This window comes from Orycteropus afer, unplaced genomic scaffold (genome assembly GCF_000298275.1).
Source record: "Orycteropus afer afer isolate SDZICR_OR568_19922 unplaced genomic scaffold, OryAfe1.0 scaffold00094, whole genome shotgun sequence".
Taxonomy (NCBI): domain Eukaryota; kingdom Metazoa; phylum Chordata; class Mammalia; order Tubulidentata; family Orycteropodidae; genus Orycteropus; species Orycteropus afer.
The window spans coordinates 6,139,397-6,157,660 of NW_006921681.1; the positions used below are offsets into that span (position 1 = coordinate 6,139,397).

The following is an 18,264-nucleotide window of genomic DNA, read 5'->3' on the forward strand; positions in this document are numbered from 1 at the left end:
CACTCCTCGGAAGGAAGGTTGGGCAATCCTACTTCCGTAGTGATACTGCCTCGGAAACCCAAGGAGGGGTCACTATGAGTCGGGGCCGACTCAACGGCACATAACAACAACAACAACAACATAAAGAAAACAAAAATCCTCACAACTGGATCAATAAGCAGCATCATGATAAATGGAGATTGATCACATGATAGAATTTGGTAAGACCAATCACTTATTCATTGTAAATGCCTTTTTTCAACAACATAAATGGTGGCTATACATGTGGACTTTGCCAGATGGAGTACACAGGAATCAGATCAACTATATCTGTGGCAAGAGGTGATGGAGAAGCTCAATATTTTCAGCCAAAAACAAGGCCAGGAACTGATTGTGGAACAGACCATCAACTGCTCTTATATACCTTTTCAAGTTGAATCTGAAGACAAAAGAAGTCCATGAGAGCCAAAATATGACTGAAAATCTTAAATATGAACCAGAAATTTCATATCCAGCTAAAATGGCCTTCAGCATAAAGGTCTACTATTAAACATTTAAGAACTCAAGAATGATTGCTCCTCTGAGCCTTTCCTGAGCCCTCTTACAGTCAAATGACCAGAAACAGTGCCACAAAAACTGGTGGTACTCAGCATCATGGCGGTTTAACTCACTAAAGAGAAACAACCAGACACATGTGCCTCCTGATGGGAGAATGAAATGCCATCCTTAAAGTAGTATTGCCAAAACAAACACATAAACCTGAATCTGAGCAAGGCTTTAGACCCTACTGTCATCTTACAGGATGTAAAGAGGACACAGGATCAGGTCAAAAGACACCACAGGGATCCAACCAGACTATGGGAAACCTGATGGGACAAAAAGCCTTGACTTCATCACCAAATGTATTAGAAGGAACAAAGATGACAAAATTAGGAAATTCATAGTTAAAAACAAACAAACAAAAAAAAAAACACCAAACCTCAAAAGGCTTACCAAGCAATCACAATGGTGGCCTTTATTTGGATCCTGATTCACACAAATTTCAAAACGAAAAAACAATTATGAGATAATTTAAAATTTGAACACTGACTGAATACTTGGTGACACTAAGAAATTATTGCTAATTAGTCTAAGATGTGAAAAGGGTATTGAGATTATGCATATCTTTTAAAGATACATATAATGAAATATTTACAAATAAAATGTTATAATATTGGGAATTTACTTGAAAGTTATTAACAGAGGGGAGTAAGTGGGTGGAAACAGAGATGAAATGAGATTGATAGTTGTTAACCGTTAGAGCTGGGTAAAGGGTACATGGAGCTATTCTTTATACTAATCTGTCTACTTTTACATGTATCTGAAATTTTCCATAATGATTTTTTTTTTAATATAATCAGAAGACCTATAAAAACTAAATATAGACTACAGTTACTCTTAGCAGAACTGCACCTAAAATGTCCACCTACACTGCAAACAAATTTTCTCTGACCTGTACTTTTCTTTGGTTTCTTGGGGGGAAAATGTGGCAAAAGTTTCTGAGAAAGAAATTATTCATGTAAATAAAAACTGCATTAGTAAGAGATGAAAGCTACCAACTGGAGACTCAACTTTCTCTCTCCACAGTCACCTGTTTTTTTTTCCTTTCTCATTTACGCTGCTACACTTTTTACCTATCTTGTAACTGCTTCAGACAATGTTACGAGTAAGCAACCACAGGCAATGTACACACAGCAGGATGTCAGAGCTTGGCCACTGACCTCATGAGTGGAATAAAATCAAGCTAAGGCCAAAGGCCTCCTTCTTCCCCCAACCCTAAATCACGAGAAGTGATTTGTCTTGATTTCAATAAGAAGGCTTAAGTGCACAGCACGCCTAGATGCTACCTCATTTCCTCTAACACCAATATTTATATGATACTTGTTTTCGATTATAACAATTAGAGGAAAGCCAGCTTTGTAAAGCTATGATTGAAAGGAACGTAGTGTGTTCTAACGCTGTTAGTGCGAACTATCTTGACTTAGTTTATGTAGTGCCCAACAGGTTGCTAGCTCCTTGAAAAGTTTAAAAATCCTGTAGTACCCCCTGAATTACTGCGGTGGCCAGGGCACCTTGGCACATAGTTTAGGAGCCAACACCTTAAATAATGAATGAATAAATACTAATGTCTGAACCTCAATTTTTAAGTTCATGTGCTTATTTCAAAGGAGCTCTGGTGGCATACTGCCTATGGCATTTGACTGCTAACCAGAAGGTTGGTGGTTCAAACCCACCAGCCACTCCTCAGAAGGAAAACTGGGCAATCTACTTCCGTAAAGATTTACAGCCTCGGAAACCCAAAGGGGTAGCTATGAGTCAGAATTGACTGGATGGCAGTGAGTTTGGGTTGTTTTTTTTTTTTTTTTTGGTGCTTGTTCCAATAAATTATAACAGTATTTTAAACTTAAAGTGCCCAAACTACGTCAATACTTTATGTTTAAAATACACATATGTCAAGAACTTAGGCTTTCGGTTGAAAGGCAGAGACACACAAATCATAGTTCACAAACACACGTGGAGTTTAAACAGCCAACCACCTTGAAGGCCGCAGTGCCTAGTTAATCACCTCTTTTAAAAGCTCGTAATTAGTGAGTTTCCCATTCACTCACCTGATTCAACTTCCAGTGGAATTCTGCAGGCTTATATTTCTTCTCCTCTGAGGGATCCTGACGGAGGAGGAAAATGAGCCGGCAACCATGGACATAGAGTGAATAATGGTGCCGGTTCATATCTGCAAAGACAGTGCCTGCTGGTAAGTGGCTAACTTAAGACCCAAAGGAGAAATTAAAGCTTTTCTTTAATGGGTTTTGAAGCCACAATTTTATCTGCATACATCAACTCTCCAGTTGGGCCAAGGTAGGGTTTAAAAGCAAATACACTTGCGTTTTACTTAGAAGCTAGGCCCATGATCACCATTGACAATTCACTGAGTAAAACTAACAAATACCGAAGCTGTGTCATAAGGACAAAGGCCCCAGCACAACATGTAGAGTAACAAATACTGCCTACCAGCCCTACAGGGAAAGAAACAGCACCTTGCCCCAGGACCACTGCATGGGACAGCACAGACTTAGGGGCATGAAAAAGTATGGTATCACTGGAATTGACCTCACTCCTGTGGCTTCCAGCCAAACAAAAGACAGGCATATGAGCTAAACATTTACATTAGGTAGATACACTCCTTAGAGAGATCAATCATGGGATAACAAAAGGGCTGGAGTGCATGGGAAAGAAGGACACAGGGAAGAGGTAACTATGGGGAGGAAGTGGGAGTGAAGCTGTTGCATTATAGGAAACTACAATCAATGTCATGAGACAAAGTGTATGTTAGCTGCTGTACGGAAAGTAAGTTTGCTCTATAAACTTTCACCCAAATCATAATTAAAAAAAAAAAAAGTATGACATCAATTATAGTGAAATTTATGTACCTGTTTTGTCTGAACTGCAAAGGATGGTCTCTTTTTTCCTGCCAAATGGCCCGTGTCGCATCCACACAGAAATCATAAAAGGCTCTTTTGGGTTGACAGAGATGACGCCGTCTGGGATCCTCACAGCTTGAGTGCCATTGAACTCGAAGACCTGGTCGCTGTCGTGGCCATTGTCAGTGGGGAGGCCAGCAGTCCAGTTCAGGGAGCTGCTGGGGGAGGGCAGCAACTCAGCAGTGCCGGCAGCAGCCCCTGAAACAGAGCACCACTGAATACACGCCGCGTGAAGAACCTACAGAGCACCACTGAATACACGCCGCGTGAAGAACCTACAGAGCACCACTGAATACACGCCGCGTGAAGAACCTACAGCTTAGAGCTTCAAACCACTCTGAGGTGGGCTCCCTACAACTATACAATGTGCTGGTTCCAGTTGATTTTTCCTCAAGAACACAGTTTTTATTACCAAAAAAATACATAATCACCATGGGTTTTTTTTTTAAAGGATGATAAAAATAAATACTACTAAACAAATGTATCTACAATAGGCATAAACACTTCTAGTCCTTTCTCTATGAATAGAATCATATATAATGTATTTATTTATAAAGGTGGAGCCATGATAATTATATATATTTCCAGCAATAAACCAAAAAACAAACTCACGGTCATCTAGTCAACTCCAACGCATAGTGACCTCTATTAGGTTTCTGACATGGTAAATCTTTATGGAAGGTAGATTGCCCCATCTTCCTTCCAAGGAGTGGCTGATGGACTTGAACCACCAACCTTACCTTCTGGTTAGCAGTCAAATGCCTTAGGCACTACGCCACCAGAGCTCCCAGTACAGTCTTCTATAACCAAAAATAAGGAGCCACTGTGACACAGTGGTTAAAGCACTCAGCTGCCAATCAAAAGATCAGCAGTTCCAACCCACCAGCAGCTCTGAGGGAAAAAGATGCGGCAGTCTGCTCCTGTAAAAATGTACGACCTTGGAAACCCTATGGGGCAGTACTACTGTGTCTTGTAGGGTTGCTGAGTCAGAATCAACTTGACAGCAGTGGGTTTGGGTTTTTTTGTATAACCTTTGAGTCAATTTCAACTCACGGTGATCCCACATATGTCACAGCGAACTCTGCGTCTGTTTGTCCAGAAGCACAGCACACCAGACCTTCTTCTGGGGTGCCTCTGGGTGGATGCAAATGCCTAGGCTTTCAGTGAGCAGCTGAGTGGGTCACCCAGGGACTCCCAGCACCGTTTCAATCACCTGAGTATCATTTCATCATACATGTATACCATCGTGGATTTAATCAACGTCCTTGGTGGACAATGAGGATATCCCTAGTTTTTCCCATGATAAACTTTGCCTTGGTGAACACCTCTGTGCGTCTCTGTGATTATTCTCTTAGGATAAATTCCTGGATATGGAATTGCTAAGTCAAAGAGCATGGAAAATTCTTTGCAACTTTTGTTACATATTGCCATGCTCAAATTTTCTTTTTAAATTTTTTCCACAGAAGAAGATGCTGCAGCCTCTCTCAGTCTCTGCTCCTTGACTTCTTCATTTCTAGGGGGCATATGTGACTTGGTCGGACCTGCCTCCTCTTGTGTGTAACAGAAGACCTCAGGGTAAATCCCAGCTCTGCTACTTTCTAAAAGTCTGACCTTGTGCAAGCCACTTAACCTACTTACTCTCAATTCTTCTGTAAGAATGAACTCAATACCAACTACTTGGAGGGCCTACTGGGAAGATTAAATGAAATAAAACATATGGAAATACTTATCACACAGTGAACACTCAGATATTAAATTCTTTCTTTTCATCCTAGGTTCAAATTAGGAGCTCTAGTAGCATAGTGCCTAAGGCACTTGACTGCTAACCAGAAGGCTGGCAGTTCAAACCCACCAGCCACTCCTTGGAAGGAAGGTTGGGCAATCTACTTCCATAGTGATACTGCCTTGGAAACCTAAGGAGGGGTCGCTATGAGTTGGCTCTGACTCGAAGGCACATAACAACAACAACAACAACAAGTTCAAATTGTTCTGTGAGAGAATGTTCACTTAGAACCATGCAAAGTAATAGTATCATGAAAAGAAAATTAGTTTAATATGTTATAATTGCATGCACAGTTTAAATCGGAAAATACTCCAGACCTCCAAACTTACATTTATTTGAGTACATGATTATTATAAATATTTAGATTGAGAACCACAAAACATCCTAGTAGATGCCTATCAGAGTGGGCCATCACAATGTATATTTTTTTCTCTTGCTTATTCTCATATAACAAATTTTAATTATATTAGAGAACCAGTTGACTAAATCTAACTGTTACCGGGCTAGTGATAAGTCAGATCAAACAAACAAACAAACCCCCATTGAATGGATTCTAACTCTTCGTGACCCTACAGGACAGAGTAGAACTGCCCCATAGGGTTTTGAAGGCTGTAAATCTTTACAAAAGTAGACTGTCTCATCTTTCTCCTGAGCAGCTGGTAGGTTCCAGTTTTTCATAATGAACAGCAAATGTACACAGTGTGTCAACTCCTCAGCCAAACTATTTGTGTGAAAGGTTCTCTCTAACCTGTACCAAAGGGGTGTCCTTACCACAGAGTCGGTGAAGGGACTTCTCAGAGTAGGTGTCACGGTCACAGCCTTTTCCTATATGGCTGGTCTCAAGCTCTACTGTGGCCTCGACAGAGGCGACAGGCTCATCACATGTCTCCAGACGGACATTGGGGAAGAGGGCCAAAGCACCAGTGCCCGGTTCATATTCAATCCTATTGTTCCATCCTGTATTGCCCACAGATTGGTGGCGGAAAAGAAGGAAAGCTCCCATTTTAGGATTCTAGGGTGTATGAATTTTAAGAACAAGTATGAAAGCAAAAAAGAGGATGCAGCTCACCTTGCCAGCCAGGGGTGCAGGTGGGCTTGATGCTGATTTTTACTAAAACATCTTCTGTGGCTCTTTTCTTTCCACAATCATAGGCAGTGACTGTCAGCTTGTACTGATGCTCTTTCCCATAGTTCAACTTCTCTGTGTTTCTTATATAACCTTATAGAAAAAAGAAACAACAGTGAAGACAAAAACTCACCCAGTTCTTTACTTTCATTGTCTTATGCTAAAACATAAAATGCATGTGTTGCAAGCCTATAAACACCAATACAGAAATAAACCTATGCTTGAGATAACACTAACCTGGTGTACATGTGCTTTAAACCCACACTAAATCCATCTTTATGAATTGTTTAAATATGCTTCCATGAACAACAGCTTCCTCGGCTATGAGACCAGAAGAACAGGATGGTGCCCAGCTACCGTTTTGATCAAAGATTCCACAGAAGATCAAAATGGGGGGGGGGGGGTTTGCAGAATAGAATTTCCAATTCTCATGGACTCCAGACATCCTAAACCCATGAAGGTTGGCTGAATCCCTGAAGCTATTGCCCTGACTGAGATAAACTTTAAACCTCAAACCAAAAATATTCTCTGAAGTCTTCTTAAAACCAAACAAGAGTCGAACAACAGTTCAGATTTTACAATAGTAACAAATGTCTGCCTTGAGCTCTCTGCTCTTTCAAGAACTACTTACAGAACAGGGGACACAGCATGGTTTAAATTCAGGGAAGATATGGATGAGGGTCACATCCTTTCACCACATTTACTCAATCTGTATGCTGAGCAAATAATCTGAGAAGCTGGACTACATGAAGAAGAATGCAGCTTCAGGACTGGAGGAAGACTCATTAATAATCTGCGATATGTAAGTGACATAACCTTGCTTGCTGAAAGAGGACTTGAAGCATTTACTGATGAAAATCAAAGACTACAACCTTCAGTATGAATTACATCTCAACATAAAAGGAAATAAAAATACACACCTCTGGACCAATAAGCAACATCATGATAAAAGGAGAAAAGAGTGAAGTTGTCAAGGATTTCATTTTACTTGGACCAATAATCAATGCCCATGGAAGTAGCAGTCAAGAAATCAAATGACATGGAAGATGAAGAAGATGGCGGAATAAGCAGACAAACTACACAGACCCTCTTCAACAAAGGATACAGATTAACACAGATACAGAAGACAATCCTGGAGCCCTGAGCTTTGAAAGGAAGGATACAGAGATGGACTAAACTCCAACTAGTAGAAGAATCTGCATGAAAGCACCAAAAAAAAAAAAAGGAGACATACGGAGTTGTGGTCTGTCAGTGATCCTGATGGCATGGAAAGCTTGGATATTGCAGAGTGGTGTTAGGACCTAAGAATTAACTTAAAAATTGGCCCTACTAGCCAGGAGCTGCACAGAGGACTGCACTAGTGGTTGGTGAATAAAAGGGGAAGCAGTTAGGCCATAAAACAAGCCTCAGTACATTTAAAAACATTGAAATACTGCAAAGCATCTTCTCAAATAACAATGCTATAAAATTAGGAATCAACAATAAGAAGATCAATGGAAAAAGAGCAAACACATGGAAATTGAACAACACCCTCCTTAAGAAAGACTGGATAGGAGAAGAAATAAAAAATGAAATTAAAAAATTCCTTGAATCAAACAAGAATGAAAACACAACATACCAAAATCATTGGGACACAGCAAAAGCAGTGATCAGAGGCCAATTTATAGCAATAAATGCACACATCAAAAAAGAAGAGCAAGCCAAAATTGACACTTTAAACCAACATCTCTAACAATTAGAAAAAGAATAGCAAGAAAAGCCTACAGTCACCAGAAGAAAGAAAAAGATTTGAGCAGAAATCAATGACACAGAAAAAAGAAAGACAACAGAAAAAAATCAACAAGACTAGAAGGTGATTTTTTGAAAAGATTAGTAAAATTGACAAACCACTGGCAAATTTAACAAAGGAAAAGAGGGAGAGAATACAAATAACATGAAAAAGAAACAAAATGGGCGACATTACAACAGAACCAACTGAAATAAAAAGGATAATATCAGGACACTATGAAGAAGTGTACTCCAACAAATTTGAAAATCTGGAAGAAATGGACAGATTTCTAGAAACACACTACTTACTTAAACTAACATAGACTGAGGTGGAAAAGTTGAATAGACCCATAACAAAAGAAGAAATTGAACAGGTCATAAAAATATTGCCAACAAAAAGAAATCCTAGCCCAGATGGTTTCACTGGAAAATTCTACCAAACATTCAGAAAAGAACTGACACCAATTCTATTAAAACTATTCCAAAACACAGAAAAGGACGGATTCCTCCCAAATTCATTTTATGAAGCAAGCATAACCTTGATACCAAAACCAGGCAAAGATATCACTAAAAAGGAAAACTACAGACCAATATCCCTCATGAATACAGATGCAAAAATCTTCAACAAAATCCTAGCCAACAGACTCCAACAACATATTTAAAAAAAAAAAAAAATTAATTATGACCAAGTGAGGTTCCTATCAGGTATGCAAGGATGGCTCAACATTAGAAAAACAATCAATGCCATCCACCACATAAATAAAACAAAGGAAAAGAAGCACGTGATCATATCAATTGATGCAGAAAAGGCATTTGATAAAATCCAACACCCATTCCTGATAAAAACTCTTAGCAATATAGAAGTAAAACAGATATTCCTCAACATAATAAAGGGCATACATGCAAAACCAACAGCCAACATTATTCTCAATGGAGAGAGACTGAAACCATTCCCCATGCAAACAGGAACCAGACAAGGATGCCCTCTATCACCACTTCTATTAAACACTGTATTGGAAGTCCTAACCAGGGCAGTAAGGCAAGAAAGGAAATCAAAGGCATCCAAACTGGTAGGGAAGAAGTCAAAATACCCCTATTTGCTGATATGATCCTATACCTAGAAAATCCAAGAAACTGAGTAAAAAATCTACTGGAACTAATTGAGAGATTTAGCATCACAGTAGGATACAAGATCAACATTCAAAAATCAGTTAGATTCCTCTACATCAGCAAAGAGATTGCTGAAAAAGAAGTAAGGAAATCAATACCATTTATAAAGCTACCAAAAAAATAAAATACTTGGGAATAAATCTTATCAGGGACACAAAAGACCTGTACAAAGAAAACTATAAAAGATTACTTTGAGAAACCATAAGAGATCTACATAAATGGAAGAACATATCATGCTCATGGATAGGAAGACTGAACACTGTGAAAATGTCAATTCTACCCAAAGCAATCTACACATTCAGTGCAATTCTAATCCAGATCCCATCAACAGTCTTTAAGAATATGGAAAAACCAATCACTAACTTTATATGGAAAGGAAAGAGACCTCAGATAAGCAAAGCGTTATTGAAGAAGAACAAAGTAGGAGGTCTCACACTCCTGGATCTTAAAACCTAGTATACAGCCACAGTACTCAAAACTGCCTGGTATTGGTACAACGACAGACAGATAGACCAATGGAATAGAACTGAGAACCCAGAAATAGATCCATAGACCTATGGTCAGTGATCTTTGACAAAGGGCCAAAATCCATTAAATGGGGAAGATATCGTCTGTTTAACAAATGGTGCTGGCAAAACAGGCTATCCATTTGCAGAAAAATGAAACAAGATCTATACCTCACACCATACACAAAAACTAACTCCAGATGGATCAAAGACTTATATGTGAAACCTAAAATTATAAAGTTCCTCAAGAAAAAACTAGGGGCAAATTTAAGGACCCTAACCAGAAGGTTGGCGGTTCAAACCCACCAGCCACTCCTTGGAAGGAAGATGGAGCAACCTACTTCCATAGTGATACTGCCTCGGAAACCCAAGGAGGGGTCACTATGAGTTGCGTCCAACTCAACAGCACGTAACAACTAACAATATATGGCATAAATAGACTATCAAACACAACCCAAAATGCACAAACAGAAGATAAACTAGATGAATGAGACCTTCTAAAAATTAAATTTTTATGTGCTTCCAAAGACTTCACCGAAAGAGTCAAAAGAGAACCTATAGATTAGGAAAAAATATTCAGCAATGACTTATCTGACAAGGAACTTATCTCTAGAATGTATAGAAAACTCCAACACTTCAACAACAAAAAGACAAATAATCCAATTTAAAAATGGGCAGAAGAAATGAATAGACACTTCACCAAGGAGGATTTTCAGGCGGTCAACAAACATATGAAGAAATGCTCACGATCATTAGCCATTGTCATTGTTGCTGTTATGTGCCATCGAGTCAACCTGACTCATTGCGACCCCTCCTTGGGTTTCTGAGGCAGTATCACTACTGAAGTAGATTGCTCAACCTTCCTTCCAAGGAGTGGCTGGTGGGTTTGAACCATCAGCCTTCTGGTTAACAGTCAGGTGCCTTAGGTACTATGCTACCAGAGCTCCCATTAACAATTAAAGAGATGCAAATCAAAACAACGAGATACCATCTTGCCCCAGCACTACCAGCAAAGTTCAACAAGACAGAAAATAATCAATGCTTGAGAGGATGTGAAGACTGGGACTCTCATACAGTGTTGGTGGGACTGTAAAATAATACAACCACTGTGGAAAGCAGTATGGTGATTCCTTAAAAAGTCAGAAATACCATTTGACCCAGCCATTCCATTACTAGGTATATATTCTAAAGTGAGAGCCAAGACAAGAACAGATATATGCACACCCATGTTCATCTCAGCACTATTTAAAATAGCCAAAAGATGGAAACCACCGAGGTGCCCATCAACAGGAGAATGGATAACCAAACTATGGTACATACACAAAAAGGAATACTATGCAACCCTAAAGAATAATGTAGAAATTGGCAAAACACCTCATAACATGGATGAACTTGGAGGACACTATGCTGAGTGAAATAAGTCAATCACAGAAGGACAAATAATGTCTTAGTTCATTGTTTTAAAAAGTCAAGGAAAGGTTTATACATGGAAGGAAATTTTCTTTGTTGGTTACCAGGGGTGGGAGGGGAAGAGAAGGAAGGGACCACTGCTAGATAGGCAGATACAGGTACTGATTTGGGTGAAGAGAAGGGCAATATACCAAATGTGAGTAATCAACATGGTGCCATTGAGGAAGAGGAAGACAAAGAAAGGTGTGGGAGGTACAGACAGCAATGATGACAAGCCCTTTTGGACACACAGTACTGTGTTGTCACTGAAGGCAAACACTGATATACAGGCAAATAGATGGGTGGATATGCTGAACTATTAGGTATATATATGCAGGGGAGAGTGTGCCCAAGACCATGTATAGGGTTGGCAGACAAAATTTCTACAAGTGTATTGGTATGTTCTATAAGAATTCCCAGGTATAAAGTAGAGCAGACAAGGGGCAAGGTTGTAGTGACTTCTTGGCCACAGCCAGCTACCCAGAGGGAGTGAGTAGTTGGACCTGTTTGCTTGAGACCATAGTTGCAGGGGACATCAAGCTCATTTGGCGTAACATACTACACAAAACATTGTTCCACATCCTACTTTGGCAAGTAGTGACTGGGATCTTAAAAGTTTGAAAGCAGCCATCTAGACGCAACAATGGGTCTCTCCTCATCCAGAGCAAAGAAGAATGAAGAAAACTAAAGACACATGGAAACAATTAGTCCAAGCGACTGGTAGACCATGCGATCCTCAGCCTGTACGACTATGAGACCAGAAGAACTAGATAGTGTCTGGCTACCACTGTCAACCATGCAGAGGGGGATCTATGTAGGTTTGCTGATTTAATAGAGCCTGAGAGCCTGTTATAACCACTGAGACTATGGCTCCTAACTGCCCTTCAGGGCTGGAATTGAACCCACTCCTGTGGCTTCCAGCCAAACAAAAGACAGGCATATGAGCTGAACATTTACAATAGGTATATAAGCTCCTTGGAGAGATCAATCATGGGAGAATAGAAGTCCTGTTTATGCACAGGGAGAGAGCTCAGGGGGCAAGAGTACATGGGAGGAAAGGACACAGGGAAGCAGTAACTATGGGGAGGAAGTGGGAGGGGAACTGTTGCACTGTGGTAAACTTTAATCAATGTCATGAGACAAAGTTTATGTGAATTGTTGTATGGAAAGTGAATCTGCTCTGTAAACTTTCACCCAAATCACAATAAAAATTTTTTTGAAAAAAATAAAATAAATCAAATGATGTATTGCACTCGGCAAATGTGCTGTAAAAGATCTCTTTAAAGTGTTAAAGAACAAAGATGTCACTTTGAAGACTAAGGTATGATATTTTCAACACCCTCATATGCATGTGAAAGCTGGACAATGAATAAGGAAGACCACAGAAGAATCGGTACATTTAAATTGTGTTACTGGTGAAGAACACTGAATACCCATGGACTGCCAGAAAAACGAACAAATCTGTCCTGGAAGAAGTGCAGCCAGAATTCTCCTTAGAAGCAAGAATAGCCAGACTTCACCTCACCTACTTTGGTCAGGTTGTCAGAAGGGGCCAGTGCCAAGAGTAAGACCTTCAACAAGATGGCCTGACACAGCGGCTGCAACAACAGGCTCAAGCATCGCCAAGATTGTGAGGATGGCACAGGACCAGGCAGTGTCCCGTTCTGTCATATGTTAGGTCACTATGAGTCAGAACTGAGTTGATGGTACCTAACAACATATGTGATCAAACTGGTAACAACAATTCAAAACATTAGACAGAAACTTTAGGAGACAGTGAGTTTATGTTAATGATAGAAGAACAACTTAGAAAAGAATAGTTGTACAACTTGAAGAATATATTCAATGTCACTGAATGGTGCATGAAGAAACTTATGAACCATAAGGCTTAGAGCTGACAGGCTTGGAAGGGACTGTGTCTGCCCCAAGATCAAAAGCCCTTGCAGGGAAAAACATGCTTTTCTGTTCTTACCATCTTTGTCAATAGTAAATGGCACATCTGGGGTGACGACTTCATAGCTGCAAATTTGACTGAACTGGGGGGAGCAGTCTGCATCCACCGCCTCCACTCTCAGGATGCTGTCATACTGCTTGCCCTCGACGACCGTCGCCTTGTAGGACTTCTCCTTGAACACAGGTGCATACTCATTCACATCGTTCACCTGAATGTGGACAGCTGCTCTGGTAGAAGAAGAAAAGAAAGCTACTTTTCTCTACCCAAAGGATACTGATTCTGTCCTATTTTTAAATTTCCTTCTTCAGATACTCTGTTTTCATGAAATCATATGATAAAAGGGACACACTGTTCATTGTTTTTAATTCAGGGAGGAAACAACAGAAAGCTAAAATAGGGATTTGGGTCAATTCTTCCAGGTCCTAAAAATAAGTCAACTAGTAAAAGAAAATCACAAATATAAAATAGATTCTGGCTGTTCTTTAGCCATACAGGGGATGCAGTATCAAAGCATGCAAAAGGGAGAACTGTATCATCAAGTGAAAAATGGATATTTTATTGCAAAATCCAAAAAACAGAGCCAAAGGAAGAATGTGTAAGAAAACAAGAAAGCCTGGGAAGGCCTGATCATGAGAGTCAACACAAATTCTGCTCTACTCTAACGACAAAGGTGAGACCACTAGACTCATTATTGGGTTGCCACCCATCACGGATCCAGGAAGGACGCTGGGGAAGCGGAGCCTTTGCTCTTCCTCGTGGCTCACATGCTGATTTTCCACACTGGCTCTTTAGATAGTTGTCATAGTGACATGACCTCTACCTGTACTAAAAGGACCAAATGCTCTGCTCTTGATCTGTTAATCCAGAAGGAATAATAAGGGGGCTTAGGATTGGGCAGAAGGACTAGTTTATACTGGTGATGTCAACTTGTTTTCCAGACTCTCTGATCTGACAATGATTGTACATTGAAATAGTCACACATGAACCATGCTCATCCTACTTCAGAGCAGACTACAAATAAGGACAGCTGGCAGTTTCAAGGGCTACTAATCAGGGATTGTTTCTGAATCACAAAAGGTCTCTGATCAAAATGAGGGAAAATAATATCACATTATGGGAAAATAATATCACATTATGGGAAAGGATGAGAGGTGACACACACCAGCTGCACTTCCACTAAGAGCCCCCACAGACCAGCACCACTGGGTCTGACCTTACATGACATTGTCTCACCCACATACTCCCTTCCTTAGGAGACTGGAAAGCAAGACTTAACAAAATACATTCTTTGCCTAATTTCAAAAGTAGTAAGTGGTGGAGAAAACACTAGAATCCTAAAGCTACTGTCTTGTCTGGCACCTGCTCCATTTACCAGTCATTCTCACTTGGCAGGAAGCATACAGATGTACCCAGGGTGGGGGACAAAGGACACTGCCAAGAGCACTAATTATTGTTATGTCCTTAGAACTTACGGGAAGGTAAGTATAACAACAAATTATCTTCCTTGGGAAAAAGTGGGCTTTTCAAATTTCCAGTGTAGAGTCTTAGTTGCTTTAATAGAGTTAATTGCTGCTGTTGTTGTTAGGTACCATGGAGCCCACTCCAACTAGAATCAAACACTGCCCTATAATATATCAGTGTTTCACTGCAATTCATAAGGTTTTCACCAGCCAAACCTCTGGTAAGTGGATGGCCCCTTCCTTTTTCCGAGTCTGTCTTAGTCTGGAAGTTCCGCTGAAACCTGTCCACCATGGGTGACCCTGCTGGTATGTGATATACTGGTGGCATAGCCTCCAGCCTCACACCAACACACAAGTCACCAAGTACGACAAACTGACAGACGAGTGGTGGAACAGAGTAATTAGTGAGATCAAATTAGTCATTATTATTAATTCAACACCTAAGATGTGCCAGAGTCTTGCTAGGAGCCATACACAGGAGTAAACAAAACAGACATGATTCCTGCCCTCAGAGAGCTGACACTCTCATTATGGAAAATTAAGAACCATCTTCTGCTTCACCATTCAAAAACACGAAGTGTTGGGGGCAAGGGCAAAGGTCATTGCTATTTCCTTCACACACACACACACATACACACACACACACACTTCCTGGTAAGTTATTTCCGCTCCTTGTCCAGCTTACTTACTTATGGGACTTCTTCACGTTGGTGCCATCAGGCGCCTTCCCACAGTCATACGCCTGGATGGTGAACGTGTAGTCCTTCTGCAGCTCACAGTCCAGTTTCTCTTTCGAGCGAATCAGCCCCTCACCAGTGGATTTATCCACCACCACTGCATCAAAGGGGACATTCTGCCCGTGAATTTTAAATCCACAAATCTCACCTGGGGAGTCAAAGCAGCAGAGGTTAGAATTTCTTCCATACAGACCTGCTTCACCTTCCCCCCGCCCCCCAAAGAGAACAAATGACAACAATTCGGCAGCCAGGGGTTTGGGGGGCTGTGGGCAAAGCCAGGGCATTGTGCTTTAACATGGGTAAGTTCTGGGGCTTTAGTAAAAAGAAGCAAGTTCTGACTTTCCAAGCAACTCGTTTGCTTTGCATCCATTCATGCAGGAGTACAAAAGAGAGAGAGAAAACATAGACAGGCATTTCACAGGAGTACTTAGACGGCTCTAGGGTCAGAGTCGATCTCATTAGCAAACAGCCAAGGCCTTGTTAACACCCAGAGACTGCCCGCCTACTGGGGAGAGCGGGGCAGGGTTTTGGTTTGGACCAGAGAGAAGGCTAAAACACACAGTTAAGTGTCGAGAGAGGAAAAAGCGTGAGATATAGGTTCAGCACCACAATTACAGAAATTCTGTCAAAAAAAAAAAAAAAAAAAATCAGAAGAAGCAAGTCTTCCTGTGCAATGAGCCTGGCTAAAATTAGGGAATCAAAACAAACTACTAAATGAGAAAGGTAGAAATACCAAGTCTTCAGGCATCCATTTCAACCGCTAACACCTACTGTAAACACAGTGTCTACTGTGGGGAGGGGTGTGCCAGACTTGACCTCAGACTGCCCCAGGAAACCTGCAAGAGAAACCTGCCTCGGAATTTAACTGCATCGAAGTGGGCTTACAAGCTTCATTAGGAGCGAAAATCTATTTTTCCATTCTTGCCCATGGGGGAATCAAGTAGCAGTGTCCTAATGTATATATAAAACTTCACAAATATATTTCATGCAGAAATAAGACTTATCTCTGTTGAAATTCCAAACTAATAGGAAACTGTTACGAAGCAAAAATTCTCTTAAAACTCTACGTTCTGCCTTTTTTTAATGTGCAGTACTATCCATATAGTTCAAATGGATGTCTGATTTCCAGATATTTCTAACCAAGGGTTTGGTTACATACAATTTCCATCAATATATTTAAAAATAGAAACAAAGGAGAATAAATAGGGGCAAAAGAGCATGACAACATTTTCTGTTCAAGGGCTGATTCCCAATTTTATAAACAAAGTTAGTGGGTTAATATTCACAAGAGGGATAGAAAGAACCCTTTATCACCTTCTTTGGTGACTGTCACCTCAAAACTCTCTAAAGGGAGAAAAGATAAACCCATGTCAGTATACAGGAAAGAATGAAGACGGAACAATAAGGAAAAAAAAAAAGTCAAAGGTACACATATTAAGTTGAAAAGCTGGACATACAATAGGAAGAGCTCAGTAGCCAGCTGCTGGAAGTGCTACAGCTAAAGTGCATCCGCAATAACAAAACTGCCACTTTGAATCCAACTTACCATGGACTACTGCAGAGTTTTGAAATGGTAAGTTACTTGTTGATGAAATACCGCTACAATGTTTCAAAACACTCTCCATATTGTAACAATCATGCTGATAGTAATAATTAATTAAGCGTATCTGTTCATTTACAGTTTGGGGAGCTTCATTTTCATGTGAATTTCTCTCAGATTCTGTTAACATTCATCTCTCATCAGTAATGAGGACAAAAAATTGGAGCTAAAGGTTCCACAGCACTTGTTGAACTGAATAAATAACAAAGCTTTTCCAATCTGAAGTACCAACTTCGGCAACAAATATAATCCTATAAAATGTCTTCAGGAACGTTTCCTTCAGCGTGAACTGAAACCAGGTTACACACTAGCTGCAGCATTGCGACCTTAATCATGCTTGTGTTGCCTGAAAACACGGTTCCACCGAGTCAGCCTAGATCCTGCCCACCACACGCTACAGCGATGCTACAGAAGCAGGTGAAGAGAAAAGAGCCCAGCTGCCTCTCACCAGACAGCCTCTCTACCCGACGCACCCTTCTCTCCCCGCAAAGGAGGCACAGTCTGAGCTTCTGTGCTTTTCTTAATGGTTTTACCTACTGTTTGCATATTCCTGAACAATCTGTGGCTTTGTTTTGCTTGTTTTTTCACATTTAAAAACCGGTATCATATGGTATGCAGTTTTCGTGACTTGCTTTTTCACTCAATCTTGTGTATCTAAGATTCACTCACCCTTGTTGATGTACAGAGCTGGTTCACTCATTTACATACTACACACACAGTCCTGAGATCCAAGGCGTTAATACAGGCAATGTGCTCACAACACCGCCTGGCATAAAGGGAGCACTCAGGGACTGTTCATTCTTAACTTCTAAGATCATCTTCCACTGGGTGAATATGCCTGAATTCCAGTTTTTGCCATTACGAATAACTCTCCAGTGAACGCTCTCTACGCCTGACGCTGCACATGCAAAGATGTTTCTCCAGAGCTGGGAGGCCCCCTACAGCAGCCACTGGCTACCCGGGAAGGAGCCCTGGTGGCACAACAGAGAGTACTTGGCTGCTAATGGAAAGACCTGGCAATCTGCTCCCATAGAGATCCCAGCCTAGAAAAAATCCTACGGGGCACTTAGTTCCACTCTGTCACATGGAGATGCTGCGAGTCGGAATCAACTTGACAGCACCTAGTAATAACAGCCACATGAGGTGGTTTAAATTTAAGTTAAAATTAAATATTAAAAATTCTATTCCTAAGTCACACTAGCCATATTACAAGTG

At 40.6% G+C, this 18,264-nt stretch overlaps 1 protein-coding gene across 1 annotated transcript in view; it reads right to left on the minus strand.

Moving 5' to 3' along the window:
* CLSTN1 (calsyntenin 1) overlaps positions 1–16,958 on the minus strand; it is a 35,116-nt gene extending 18,158 nt beyond the window's left edge. Inside the window, 8 exon segments of the mRNA XM_042781182.1 lie at positions 2,628–2,749; positions 3,447–3,695; positions 6,052–6,237; positions 6,350–6,499; positions 13,271–13,479; positions 15,402–15,597; positions 16,764–16,793; positions 16,946–16,958. Of these exon segments, the coding sequence (XP_042637116.1) occupies positions 2,628–2,749; positions 3,447–3,695; positions 6,052–6,237; positions 6,350–6,499; positions 13,271–13,479; positions 15,402–15,597; positions 16,764–16,793; positions 16,946–16,958 (1,155 nt within the window).
* Between the last annotated feature and the right edge of the window lie 1,306 nt (positions 16,959–18,264).